Genomic DNA, 14174 nt, shown 5'->3' with positions numbered 1-14174 from the left:
CATCCTCCCCTGCTGGGGGCACCATCCTGCTCTGCCCTCCACTTCTGCTCCCTCCAGTCCTTCCGTCAGAAACAAGTGTGGTGAGGAGGGAGAGTGTGCCCCAGGGCGCTCGGATACAAGGCGCTGCCACCACATAGGGTGCAAGTGAACTTGGGTCCTGGCTGTGGCCCACACAGTGGATTCCTGTTTGTCACCATATTTGGGGGAAAACGGAGTGCCCAGTGCTGGCTGAAGAACGCTACTTCATCATTAAGAGACCCGCTACCTTTTTCTGTGTGTTCTATGATCTGACGGATGGCTTTCTTTAGGCTGTTGGCTCTGAGCATGAGTTGCTCCCGTGGACGGAATATCTGCGGCCGGCCGGGGCACGCCGACCCCAGCGAGCGCTCCCCCGTGGAGCCGCAGCCGCTGCCCGTCCCGTCTCCATCTTCCGCCTCCTCCGCGATGGTGGGGGGTGGGGTGGGCAGGGTGGATGAGGCCTGGGACTCATCATCCAGGGTCTTGAGGAGAGAGTCCAGCTTCTCTTTCAGGACAGAGCACTGGCGGAAAACGAACGGAATGGGGCAGAGTGCTTCTCCGTCCTACGCCCTCCCGCCCAGGGGCCCAGGGACGGACCTTCTTGGCCATGACCTCTGACTCCTCCGAGCTCTCGGTGGTCTTCTCGTAGGCCTTCCCCACCCGAGCCACAAAGTCCTTCACCGTCTCGCAGAGCACTCTATGGGAGGAAACGTGGAAAGACACTTCCAGAGAAAGTTCTGCCTGGGAACCGGGCCCCCTGCAAGGTCGACCCCTGGCTCCCCCAAAGCCGCCAGGCACTCACTTGGCCGATGAGATCACCACCGAGTGCTGGTCGGAGGTCAGGATTTTAGAAAGATGGGCCGCGACTGAATCTTCATAGAAGAGAATTTGTTGCACCTACAGTTATCCCAAGACAGGGTGGGGTGACTGGAAGCTCCCAGTGAACTCCTCACCCACTTCCCCTGCTAGCCTGGGACCTCCACTCACTTCACACACCAATCTCAGATTTGCCAGTGCTGGCGGAAAGATTTCAAAAGCTTCATCAAGCTGTGGACAGACGGATCTTAACAAAAAAGACCACGTGGATCCAATCTTACAGACAGCTCGCACTACTTTAGTCTGACTGCACACCCCACCCTGTGCTAGGAGGTGCAGTCTTTAATCCTGGTACCTTACGGCAGCAAGGCCGACAGGCAGGCCTCCTCACAGCAGACAACACATTTCTCTTTCTGGTTGGGACCTGGCCCTGGCCCCTCTCCTCTCGGTGTAAATGACCCCCTCACCACTCACCTCCACCTGCTGATAACGGGATTACCATGTGACAATCCCTCTAGGCCCGAGCCCAGGGCCAGCCAGACTGGAAATATTTCAGGCTTTACACTCTGTATTCTTCCTCTCTCAAAACGTACAAACCATTCTTTGCTCGTAAGCCAGGTCAGAGCAGGCCCGGGCAGATTGGAGCTGGGGGGTCATCGTTTGCTGACCACTGCCCTAGCCCATTGTCCTTGACCCTCCTGGCGGAGAGACAGCCCTTGGCAGAGCATTCTCTCTGCTCAACCAGCAGCCAGCTTGCCCAGTGGGGATGAGCACGGCTATGTGCCTGGCACTGCACTAGTCTGGGCAAAGTCTAGGCCCTGAGGGGACAATTAAGTCACAGAAGCAACCGTAAAAGGAAGAGAAGAGCTGAATTCTGAACTAGGATAGGCTAACCACAAGGGCGGCAGGATGGAGGGGGTTCTAGAAAGGGTGGGATCAGAGAGGGAGCCCAGGGCCCGGAGGGGACAGTGGCAGCAGGGGCGCAGTGTATGCTGTGAGAGCAGGAAGTCCTAGGAGACTGTCGTCACAAGGAACCCCCAATCCTGGGGTAACCCCAGGAAACCCCCAGATGACCCCAAAGCCCACAAGGTAGTCAGAATTCGCTCAGCTCCAGCAAGACCCCGGGGATGAGCCTGCACCTCTGCGGGGCCGACCTCGGGCAGGACATTTAAGGAGTGGCTCACGGCTCATCACTGGAGGGCGGGGGACGCAGCCTGAACTGTGAGTGGGCTGGTGAGATGGTGCAAATACCTCAGAGCCCTCACTGAAGTCCTCAGTGCCCATGGAAGAGGAGGCCTGCCGAGGGAGTTTGGTCTCGTAAGCCATGACGCTCCACCTGTGCATACAAAGGCAGCTCTCAGCAGGTTGGCCCAGCCCCCCGGCAAGGCTGACAACCTCACTTCATCTGTAGGCCCTTTATCTCCACTCTGCGGCCCATAATTTGGCTCCTCACTGAGCTGAGAACCAACATCACAACCAGGAGGGCATGCAACCCCCCCGAAGCAGGGGAAAGGGATCCCACGAAGGAACATCTGCTTCTGCAAGACGGGTTCCCCCTCTGCGGAGCATGAGCACCCCCAGCCAGCAGCCAGCTCCCCGGGTGTGAGCATTTCACGGGCACCAAGGCACGTACACCTCCCTTAAAGAGAGAAGACATGGCAGGGGCGGCCAGAGTGTGCTCAGAATCACACCGCCAATCACAACTGCGGGACCCTTCCCGAGACCATGAAGCATTTGCAATGAAACCAATTTACCACAGGCACGTGGTTAGTGGGATTTCCTACATCTAGCTCAGAACTAAAAGTAGCTCACTCGAAAAGGATGCCAAAGTATTTTTAAACCTACCCAGGACAATTACCCAGAACTTAGATTCTTCTGGGAACAGAATGTGGGGACATGGGATCACTCAGCCTTATGGTAAGGACGACTCTGCTGATAGGTGTCCGCAGGGGGCAGAGAGCCGCCCTCTCCAACACCCCCAAGGCCTCACCCCATCCCGACCACTCAAGGGCATGGTTCCTCACCTCTTCTGGTTGTTTTTACCTTCTGCATAATCTGATGAAAAGTTAGAAACTACCAGAAAAAAAGAATTCCTGCTCAGGTCTAATTTGTTTTTTCCAACAAACTCTAGTTGAATTGACCAAATGAATGAACTCATCTCTCAACCACCCCCGCATGGCAGCTAGAATTATTTTTCTTTTACTGACAAGGAATCTAAGACACAGTGAGACTGAGTAAAATGCTCAAGTTCATGCAACTCTCAGTGACAGGGCAGGGATTTATATCCCAGATCGGTCTGACTCTTTCATGTTTCTTATTGAAGTGTAATTCACATCCAGTGTTTATGTTAGTTTCAGGCATACAACACACTGATTCAATAATTCTCATTCAGGTCCAATTTCTACAAACAGTTGCACGGGACCTATGTTCTCCGGGGAGTCCAGGCTGAGAACACCTGGTCAAGGTGACCTGCCTTGTGTGGCACGAGAACGCCCTCCACTCACCGGTCCAGCATCTTGGTGCTGGCTCGTTCCAGCTTTTCCAAGATCTGTGGGAGCTGGGTGTCATCGTCACAGGCTGAGCCCCAGCCTAACACTCGAGCCAGGTCGTTCCCTGTGCCGAGGGGCAGCACTCCCAGCTGACACTGGCAGGACACAGAGGGGAAGACACGGCATTAAACACCCTCCTTGTTACCTACAACAGTGGCTAAGTTCAGCGAGAGGTCTCCTCTAAGACGCGTTGGCTCTCATAGTCTAGGCAGAACCCACTAGACAAGACCGAGGATCTTCTAATCCAAGAGAAGATTACAGAACCATCTGACCCACCCTCTCCCATGCCCATTTCTCATCTTGACACTTAATCCTCTACGTCCTCTCTGATGTAGATTTTCAAAATCCCCTTCCTTCCCATTTTCACTGCTACGACCACAATCCTGTCCCTTCCTGTGAGTATCCTTGAACTCCTATCGAGAATCATTCGGAGCCCCCCACGTCCCCCGCCGTTTCTCCATCCACTATGTCTTACTCACTAATGCCAGGACCATCTTCCAAAAACATTACTAGTGTCGTTTCACTCCTGGCTTTTAAGTCCTATCAAAAACAGGAGCCAGGACATCCACAGTCTAGTCACCAAACCTGAGCATGCCCCCACGCTCAGCCCACAGCCTTCCACCTGACCCTCCCCAGAGTGACGGTGTGCACTGCTCAGGCCCGGCCCTCTAGCTGGAACTCTCATCGGGCCAGTTCGGGCTCAGGGAGCTCCCTAGACGCTGGATGCCCAAGAACTCGGCCTCCAGCTCCACATGCAGCGTGTGGAAGCAGTCGGTCCTTCACAAGGACTAGGAAGCCCAGCACACCACGCAGAGAGGATTGGGTGCCAGAGCCTTAAAGAAAAGGAGCAGGCAGCGCACTGAAGACACAGTGGTGTTCCAGGTGGAGAGGTGAACCACCTGCCAAGTCAGGAGAGAGGAAGTCAAAGAAGCAGAGATGAAGAAGGAGCCATATCGGGGGCTCCGATGAACTATGTTAGAGCCTGGACTTTATCCTAAAACCAAGGAGCCACCAAAGAACACTCAGCAGAGCAGGTGAGTGAGCAAAACTGTCCGTGGGGAAGACCCCCCGGTGAGAAGTGGACGGACAGAGGCCCAGGGTCAGCTGAGGTGTACTCAGCAGTACTCAGTGTGTTGACACCCCGTGTCGACACTCCGGGGTGGCAGTGAACTCCAGTCATTAACTAGAAATGAGGGAGGATGAGGGAAGAATCCAGAACGACTCAGATTTCTGGCTTGGATGTCTGGTGAACAATATTTTCAGGCTCCAAGGAAAGAAATGCACGGTGAGTGGGGCTGAGCGGTGGGCTCAGTGCTAAAAATGCCAGGCTTGAGGCACTATGAGGCAGGTAGGCAGGCTGGAGGGCAGCCAGGAAAAAGAGAAACAGAGAGAGGGTGGGGGTGGGGTCTCAGGGAAGCTAGGCAAGTGAGGAAGTGACCAGGACCAAGTGCCACAGAGAAGCCGAAGGAGATGGATGCTCACTGAACTCAGCTGAATGGATGTAAACAAATGACTGGCCTCCCTGGCTTCCTGACTAGTGATAATCCTGGACCCACGTGTACTAGTCCACCTTCACCACTAGGGGGCAGTACGTGCCTGAGCTGAGCAGTTCACCTGCATAGGCTGGGTTCAGGTGGGCCGCCTCTCAACATTATCCGCGAGTCCAGGGCTAACCACAGACAACAAAAGTCCATCCACCTAGTAAAACCACCAACACTAACAGTCGGGAGAGAAGGCTAAGTCTGAAAAATATGCTCAAGTCAGGTCGAAGATTTGAAAAACATATGTTGAAAGCAAATGACAAACTAGGAAAAATATGACCAACAAGGAATTTATATCCCTAGTATAACAATAATCCTTAGACATCAAATGTTTTAAAAAGGTAAATGCCCTGGGGCACCTGGGTGGCTCAGTTGGTTAAGCGACTGCCTTCAGCTCAGGTCATGATCCTGGAGTCCCTGGATCGAGTCCCACATCAGGCTCCCTGCTCGGCAGGGAGTCTGCTTCTCCCTCTGACCCTCCCACCTCTCATGTGCTCTCTCTCTCAAATAAATAAATAGAATCTTTAAAAAAAAAAAAAAAAAAAAGGTAAATGCCCTAATAGAAAACTAGGCAAAAAACATGAACATCTAATTCATCTAAAAATTCATAGTTAACTGAGATGTTTGCCTTCATCAGTATTGAAGAAATAAAAATCAAGCGTACCTTTTTTGTCTACTTAGTTGGGAAAACTAAGAAGATGAGCAACGGACAGCGAAGGGGAAGGGGCAGCTTTTGCAGCATCAGGAAGATAAGCTGGCACAGCCCCTACCGAGAGCAACCTAAACATCCACGGAGCAGGGAGGCAAGCCGACCTTGGCCACACGGCTCCGCCTATGGAAAACCATCACAAGGCTCTCTATTTACTGATGAGCATCACAAGACAAAATGCAGAAACAGGACAGCATGGGTAATGTGGGTCGGTTTCAATTAAGACCACAACATATCTTATACGATATATATATAATATATATATATTATATATATATATATATATATATATATGTCGACAGGAGGTCTGAAAGACAGTCACCAAAATGTTAGCGGCAGTGGTTAACGTTGGGGGGTGGGGAATGAAGACGATAGAGCAGAATGGAAAATAAATGAATACTTTTTTGTTTTCCAATCAGGAAAATCTATTTTTAATAGCAAAAAAAAAGAAAAGAAGAAGAAAAAAACGCGCGAGAGATTAAGTCCAATGAACCCTAACTGTGACCTGACATTCAAGTCTACTTCTGCCCCCTCCCCATAAGCAGGAGGCCCCAGGCAGCAGATTCTATCACTACCCAATAAAAGCTGTTGGGGTGCCATGGGATGGCAGTCCCAGCCAACTTGCTCCTGCCTGGGACCTCCAGGGACTAGAATGTTCTTTCGTAGCTCCCTTCACTTCTACCTGTGAAGTTCCCATTCCTACAACACAGCTCCTGAGCCCCGTGGCACCATTAGGCTGCCTGCTCTTCCCTCCGAGACCTTCGCCACACCCTGCCGAGGGGACAAGGAGCATCACGGAACCGCAGCATCGCTCTCCCCTGGCTAGGCCCCTCCACATCCACGTACCTGTTTATGAAGATTGAGGCTGTCGATTTCAGAGAGAACCCAGCCAACACTGCCATCCCCACCACAAACCAGAATCCGGAATGTATCAAACTTCTGGAATAAGCGTAAGCTGCAGAGAAAAGAAAATGTCAAAGAAATGAGGTTCATTCTAAAAGACAAATGATGGCCAATGAGTCCTGAGCCAAAAGGCCCCATCTGCACTCCTCTTGGCTGACCTGTGCCCCCGCTGTGAATAGGCCTCTGGGAGCCAGAGCCCAGGTGTGCTCAGGCTCAGCCCACTGAGCCACCCACCCACGCCGCTGAGTCACCCACCCCTGCCTCTGCACCCACTGCCCCTCACTCACATAGCTCAGGAGCCCTAGGCTGCAGGAATCTGTCCACGCCCCTCCATCGCAAGTGTGAGACCCACCAAGCTCCCCTCAAATCTATCTCCATCTCCCTCCTGTGCTCCTCCTCTTGGTCATCTTGCTACACACAATGTCCCTTCAGAACACCCATAGCCTTCTGCTCATTCCTTACCCTCCTTATCCAGGTTTGTGGCTTCAGGGACCACACAGACACCAATGACCTTGCATGATGACCTCTAGATCTTCCTGAAGGGCAACACTTCACCCTCTACCAGAACGCGTCACTCCATATCCCACGGGCACCTCCTCGTCCTAAGCTTCCTTACTCGGAGAATGGCACCACCATGAACCCAGTTACAGGGCCAGACCTCATCATCCCCTCGGAGTGCAGGCCACCATAGCTTCTCTCATAATCCCTCCAAGAGCCTCCTACCTACCTCATGTCTCCTTCGGGATACCTCCAATTCATGCCACCGGCAGGACCTTCCCAAAAGTCTCATTGAGTGTCTAGCTTTATTCTTTTAAGTAGGCTTCATACCCGGCGTGGAGCCCAACATGGAGCTTGAACTCACAACCCTGAGATCAAGACCTGGCTGAGATCAAGAGTATGATGCCTAACTGACTGAGCCACCCAGGCACCCTGAGTGTCTAGCTTTAGAAGCTGCCACTTGTTTCCAGGAAAGGTTCAAAACTCTCGGCCAGGAGCTGCCTGCCACCTGCCCCAGCCCCACGGCTCGCCCAGCCGCACCACCACGTCCTCACCTCCCTGCACACACAGCCCCTCTGCCTAGCAGGCTGCCCGCCTCCTCTCTGCCACTCATCTCCAACACCAGCTCAGCAGAGAAACTGAGACACTCTCCAGTCTCATTTGTATGCTCCTTCCCTGGGTTCCTAAAGAATCTGTACATCGCCCTGTCTCGTGACCTTGACTACCGGTTTGCGTGCTGTGCACCCTGAACACAAGGACCCCACCTTACTTGGCCTTGCATCTGGCAGAGTCCCAGCCAGAGGAAGTCCTCAGAGAACAAACCGGAATGAGTGACACAGCACGAGACTCAGGCTACCAACAGGGCTGAGGGCCTGAAGCAGCAAGGCTGCACCTCAGGTTGTGAGAAAAATGGCCACGTGTGTTCCCCTGCGAACACTGGCCTCTCTCAGGCCTTCCTTCTCTGAAGGAGATGCGACACGTCCAGGCTGGGAATCGGGAAAATGAAGCAGTATCTCCAGTTTTGAGGTGACTGCCGGAGGTCAAGGCTGATTCCCAGAAACGGGAACTTACTAAACCAGCACCCACAGCACCTGTGTAGGCGCTTCTGAAGCCGGCTGGTCCCCCGCGACTTTACGGCCGACTGCGGGGCTTTGCACGCACACCAAGACGCACTCGGCTGTTCTCAGGTCGTGCTGTGCGGCCAGCCGGCCCCGCCCATTCCTCAGCCCCCACCCAGTGACCCCAGTGCCCTGCTGGGTAAAGGCCCGGACTTGCTCGGGATACGAGGGCTTTTGATGATCCCGCCACTGGCCCCATTTTTTAACTAAAATGACTTTTTTTTTCTTTTTTTTTTTAAAGACTATCAAGCCGAGAGTGAATGTGCTCCCACACACAGACCAACAGTTCATCAGTCCACCTGGAGAAATGCGTGGAGGACAGCCTCTGAGGGCCAGGCTGGCAAGCTGCCGCCAGTGACGCTCCCCAACAGTGCCTTGCTGCCTGTGGGGACAAGCGACACGCCAGACCCCCAGGGTGCCGGCGGGCATGCTCCTCTGCCCTGCCAGGTGCCCAGGCTCCTGTTCCAGCAACACCTGACTCCAAAACAACACACTCCTAGGAGCCTCCAAGGCAAATACACACCAGAGAACACGTTCTGCAAGCTCCTTCCACAACAAATATCCTGGACAATCTCCCTTCCAGGCAAGGCGGCCTCTTAGAGTTCCTACCTTGAACTGGTGCTGCCAAGCAAGGAAGCTAAGAGTTCATTCAAATGACACAACTCACAGCAGCAAATGTTCTCCACAAACTACACAATGTACAAAAGTAGAAAGAACACACCTCAGATCTCCAGCTAACAAATAAAAGCCGTAATTCCTTTGCCCCATACACTGGGCTTCACATGTCTGCACGTGTCACGGGACCTGAAAGTACAGTGTACCTGTGAGGTAAGAGACCTCCTGTGCCCTCCCAAAATGAAGACTCTCCCTGGCGGCCCCACTGGAGAAAAACGTCCTCCTCAGCACCAGGCAGCACTACAAAGAACGGGGCAGACCTGCAATCACGGACATAAGAACACGCCCATGCTGACAGATGCCAAGAGCAGGTAGTGCAACAGGAGGTAACGGGTAACGGCAGGGAACCCGACTTAGAAGGGCGTCTGCACAAGTGACCTACACACAGGAAAGCTAGAAAAACACGCAGCTCTATTCGCTGTCCAACAAAGACTATTTTTATTTCCTATTTAAATTTGTCTGTATTTTTGAATCATTTTGTTCATGAGCAATGCATTATCTTCAAACATTTTTAAAACTCCAAGAAAGATCTATTTTATAACCTTCCTACCCGAGGTGTGGTCCTCCGTTCATGAGGTCAAAGACTTGGGCGGGGTTCAGCAGCTGTTTGAATCTTCTGAGGAACTTCACACCCTGGTTGTCCCCACTTTTGGAATTGACAAAGACCAACAATGGGCTTGTGCAGGACGGAGGGCACGTGGCCTTCCAGAAGCCTGGATGTGAGGATGGAAAGGGAGAGGAGAAAATGAGAAAGCTATTCAAGATCCCGGCGGGGGCTCCACCATATAAAAAGCAGCCAACACCTGCAAGAGACCTGTAACTTCCACGTGCACACTCAGTCACCAGCCAGGGATCAATAAACATTCTTCCCCATCCCCATTCCCCACGGAGAAGGACAGTGCTCCCATGCAGTTTGACCTTGTGCTTACATGACTCAGTTTCAAAAAGACCATTCACTTCACTGCTGTCCTTCCCTCTTGCTCTCAATCTGGAGGAGCTAGTTCCTAAGATCCGCACCCCAGTTTCCTACCTTCTACCAAGGCCTGTTAACACACATCGTCATCTACCATCTGGACAGGTGAGCAGGTGCGGGTGAACACTGATCCACATCTGCGGCCAGAAGGAAGCCAGCAGACGGAAAGCACAGCGCACGGCTCCCGTCCCAGTGTGCCCAACAGCCACAGGACTCCGTTTACCACCTCTATGCACGTCTTCTCTCCCCAGCTGCCTGGCCTGACCACTTCCCGACCACATCCCCAGATCACCAGGGTCACCCATTCCGGCACGGGGGAGGGGAGAACGCGGGTGAGCCAGGAGAGCACGAGGTACCCACCATCAGAATCGATGCTGTTGAGCGCAGTGGGCGGGATGACCGACACCTTGCACAGGCCCAGCGGGCACTTGGTCTGTAAGGACTCTTTACATGACGTGTGCACCTGAAACACATCACAAGGGGTCACCGGCATGCCCCAGAACCCTCCCTGCCACTGCGGCAGTGGGCACCTGGGGGCCGGCTGAGAACGTACAGGGAGCGGGTACCAGCCTGCGTGGCCACGCCCACTCACCATGGCCTTACACCAGAGGCAGCGCCAGTCCTGCAGGCGCAGCACGCTGCCACACGTCTTGTCGCACACCGTGCACTTGGCACTCACGGGCAGGTTTCCTTCCAGCCACTGGTGCGGCATGGCGATCTGCAAACCACAGAGACGTGTGCACCAGGGACGTCCCCAGAGCCCCACACACAGGCGAGGAAACGCTCACACAAAAATGCTCTGAAACAAACTCAACCAAGACCTGCTGCTCGACACAAGCAGGGGGAAGGCAGGGTCTGCAGCGAGCTGCCCGGCACCCCACTCCTGCTGCCGGTGAGCACAGCACGACTCACAAGGGCTGGCCAGGCTGAGAGGCACAGCAGACCGTGCGGAGCCCCTCACACCCAGTGTGAGCAAGAGAAGTGAGCACAGGCCAGTGGGGGCGGGGGGGGGGACCTGGCCCCGATGCCAGCATGAGGTGGAGAGGGTCGATGCAGGGTTGGCGGCCCCGGCGCAGGGCCCTGTGGGCGGTTCCCCCCATGCATACCCCGTCCTCGTCCTCAATGATGTCCTTCCCAATGGAGGCCAGCGTGGTCCACTTGCAGTTGTTGGTTGCACGCACAGCACACCGTTTGTGGGCCTTAAATTTGCACACTGAGAGAGAACAGACACGGGACCCTCAAGCCTCAACTTTTTCAAGCCTCATCCAGCACGGTGCTTCCCATGCTTGAGGAGGTGGTCCCGCAGGACCTGCCCTGCTCCTCTAGGATGGCTGGGAATGAACACGGAGCGCTCCCCGTGTTGTAAACTACACAGCGGGGCTATGCACAGAGTTTGAGCAGTGAGACCAGCAGCCGGGACAGCGGGAGTCCGTTTCGGGGGGCTGCACACAGGCTCTGACCCGACTCCTCAGCCCTGCCCAGCAACACAAGCACCACTGCGAACCATGCCACATGCACGGTCACCGAAATTTAGAAATCACAGGATTTCTAGGTCACAAAATTGTCTCCCCCCCACTTTTATTAAGATTTTATTTATTTTGGGGCACCTGAGTGGCTGAGTTGGTTATGTATCCAACTCTTGATTTCAGCTCCGGTCATGATCTCAGGGTCCTGAGATCAAGCCCTGTGTTGGCTCCACGCTCAGTGGGGAGTCTGTTTCTCCCTCTCCCTCTGCCCCACCCCCCGCTTACACTCTCTCTCTAACAAGTAAATCTTAAAAAAAAAAAATTTTTTTTTTTATTTGAGAGCATGTGAGTGCTCGGGGGTGGGGGGGTGGGGGGTGGCATGGACAGAGGGGGAGGGAGAGGGACAAGCAGACTGCGCTGAGCATGGAGCCCAACATGGGGCTCGATCTCACAACCCTGAGATCATAACCTGAGCCAAAATCAAGAGTTGGATGCTTAACCAACTGAGCCACCCAGGCGCCCTGCAACCATTTAAAATGTACAAACCAGTCTTAACCTCACAGGTCGTACAAACACAGGCAGCAGGTGGGAACTGGCCCAGGGTCCAGAGCTTGTCGGCTTCTGCTCCTGACCTCTGCCCTTGTGCAACCACTACAACCCACCCTCCAGACCTGGAAGACCACGTTTAATCTGTTTATCCACAGCTCAGTTTTCCAAAGGGGTCTAACTACCTCGGGGAGGACTGATTTTCAACCTCTTTTCCTCTGTGTCTTTCACGTTTCCTCTTCATGCCTCCTTATCACCACCACTTCCCTTTTTACTTTGTTCCGTTACTACACAAAATAATTTATCAGACTCCTTAGTAGGTAAAATAAACACATCTGACTGATTTGTGGGGACTATTCAAGGGTTTCTAAGGCTTCGTCAAGTCAAACCTCAGGCCACGTTTCCCAGCAGACTAACACGCCACTCGTACCTTCACAGGACAGCCCATGTGACGTGACCCCGGACAGAGCCTCCCGGCACACATTGCAGTAGGTCGGCCTCGCATGGGAGCAGGCGTACCAATTGTGCATCCCTGAGAAATGGTCCATGCTGTACTGGGTAGGCTGGAAGAAGAAAAGAGGGATGGCAAAGATAAGGTGTCCCTTTGACATCCCTGAATGTGGTAACTTGAATGGGATTCAATAAAGCTTCCGAGAGAGGAGAAGAGAAAGGGTCAGCCAAAAGGACGAGCGATGAGCCTTAATTTTACAAGGAACATGCTGAGAAAGTGACTGCCAGACTGCTCAGTCCACACATGGTTGATGCTGGATGGCAGAATATTAATGGGCGGGTAACAAGAAAGGATGTTTCTCTTTCCGGACCTCAAAGTGCTCCCTGTTCTGGACGGTCTTCAGTGCTGCGATCCACTCTTCCATTTCTTTCCTGTTATCGGCACACAAGATGAGCTTCCTACATGGAGTGATGACCTAGAAGGAAACAAGAAATACAGGCGATAGAGCAATGAACAAAGGACAAATGCCAACAACTCTACAAACTTTTTCAAAATCTACTTTCACCATATATATTTTTTTAATGAAAAATGACAGACTCGTTCAGATTCTCAATTGAACAGAACATAAAAATGACCATCATGGGTCATTAAAAATCAAGAAAAGTCTCAAACCCAAGAAACAATCAAATTTAGTTTATACGTTCACTAAAAATCAACTCAAGTGGACATTCACCGACCACCTACCACTCAGACAAGGTAATAAGCCACAGGAAAATTTTAAAAAGGAAAGAAAACACAGTTGCTATCACTCCAAAGAGCTCACAAATTGAGGTCCAGCACCTGAACAGTTTAGGGAAAGTTGGTCCAAGTTACGTGAAATATAAGCATTTCAAATGTATCATACATAATGTCCTTGTACAAAACCTGTACTATGTGACAAGAGAAAAACAACCAGCTACTACACTCAAGGGCCTGAACAACTTAACTGGAAATGAGGTCAGTAACCTGTAATAATCAACAAATGAAAACTGTATCCACAACATATAAAGAGTTTTTACAAATCAATAGAAAGATCTTTCTTACCAAAAAAAAGCTATGGACTTGCATCTCAGAGAAGAAATACAAAGGGCTAATAAATGAATAAAAGATGCTTAAATGCTCTAGTCATTGGGGAACACAGATGAAAACGGCCAACTATTTTTTACCTATCAGACTGGCAAAGTTTTGAAAGATGGTGATCCAGTGTTGGCAGAAGTATGGGAGAAAAGAGTATAAACTTTTGAGGGAAGAATTTGACAATGTCTACCAAAATTTTAAAAAGTCGTAACATTTTACATATTTTGTTTTGTACTGATGTACAATATCTACATGGTTCCAAAGTCAAATCTACAAAATAGGTACAGTCAGAAGTCCAGCTTCAACTTGTGTCCCCCACAGCCTGGTTCCCTCCTTTCCCCACAGGCAGCTTCAAAAAAATAAGTACGAGGGGCGCCTGGGTGGCTCAGTCGTTAAAGCGTCTGCCTTCGGCTCAGGTCATGATCCCAGGGTCCTGGGATCGAGTCCCGCATCGGGCTCCCTGCTCTGCAGGAAGCCTGCTTCTCCCTCTCCCACTTGCCCTGCTTGTGTTCCCTCTCTTGCTGTCTCTCTCTCTCTCTCTGTCAAATAAATAAATAAATAAATCTTAAAAAAATAAATAAGTACGAGTATGGTTTATCCTTCCTTTTTAAGACAGATGCAAACACATATCTATTCGAATTTCCCTCTTTTTAAAAAAGTAGTATCACACACATACTTTTCTCCACCTTTGCTTTTTCATTTCATATCTATCCTGCCTACCTCTCCTTAGCAACATGGGGTGTTTCCTAACTCTCTCTTACAGCTGCACAGAGCTCCACTGGACAGAAGCCCCGG

General features: G+C 51.9%; 1 protein-coding gene across 5 annotated transcripts in view; it reads right to left on the bottom strand.

Annotated features, from left to right (window-relative positions):
• DGKD (diacylglycerol kinase delta) overlaps window positions 1–14174 on the bottom strand; it is a 116303-nt gene that overhangs the window by 27042 nt on the left and 75087 nt on the right. For all 5 annotated transcript variants that reach the window (XM_045867701.3, XM_064587275.1, XM_064587274.1 and 2 more), the window contains 12 exons: window positions 12634–12738; window positions 12243–12375; window positions 10907–11013; window positions 10393–10518; window positions 10161–10263; window positions 9378–9540; window positions 6480–6588; window positions 3339–3478; window positions 2086–2170; window positions 821–915; window positions 616–715; window positions 266–539 (listed from right to left, as the gene is read on the bottom strand). In XM_045867701.3, the coding sequence (XP_045723657.1) occupies window positions 266–539; window positions 616–715; window positions 821–915; window positions 2086–2170; window positions 3339–3478; window positions 6480–6588; window positions 9378–9540; window positions 10161–10263; window positions 10393–10518; window positions 10907–11013; window positions 12243–12375; window positions 12634–12738 (1540 nt within the window). The remainder of the gene's footprint in view (window positions 1–265; window positions 540–615; window positions 716–820; window positions 916–2085; window positions 2171–3338; window positions 3479–6479; window positions 6589–9377; window positions 9541–10160; window positions 10264–10392; window positions 10519–10906; window positions 11014–12242; window positions 12376–12633; window positions 12739–14174) is intronic.

Source organism: Mirounga angustirostris, unplaced genomic scaffold, assembly GCF_029215605.1.
Source record: "Mirounga angustirostris isolate CCGP_5_RB_7025 unplaced genomic scaffold, mMirAng1.0.hap1 SCAF_3, whole genome shotgun sequence".
Taxonomy (NCBI): Eukaryota; Metazoa; Chordata; class Mammalia; order Carnivora; family Phocidae; genus Mirounga; species Mirounga angustirostris.
This window is presented reverse-complemented; position numbering and strand designations above follow the sequence as displayed.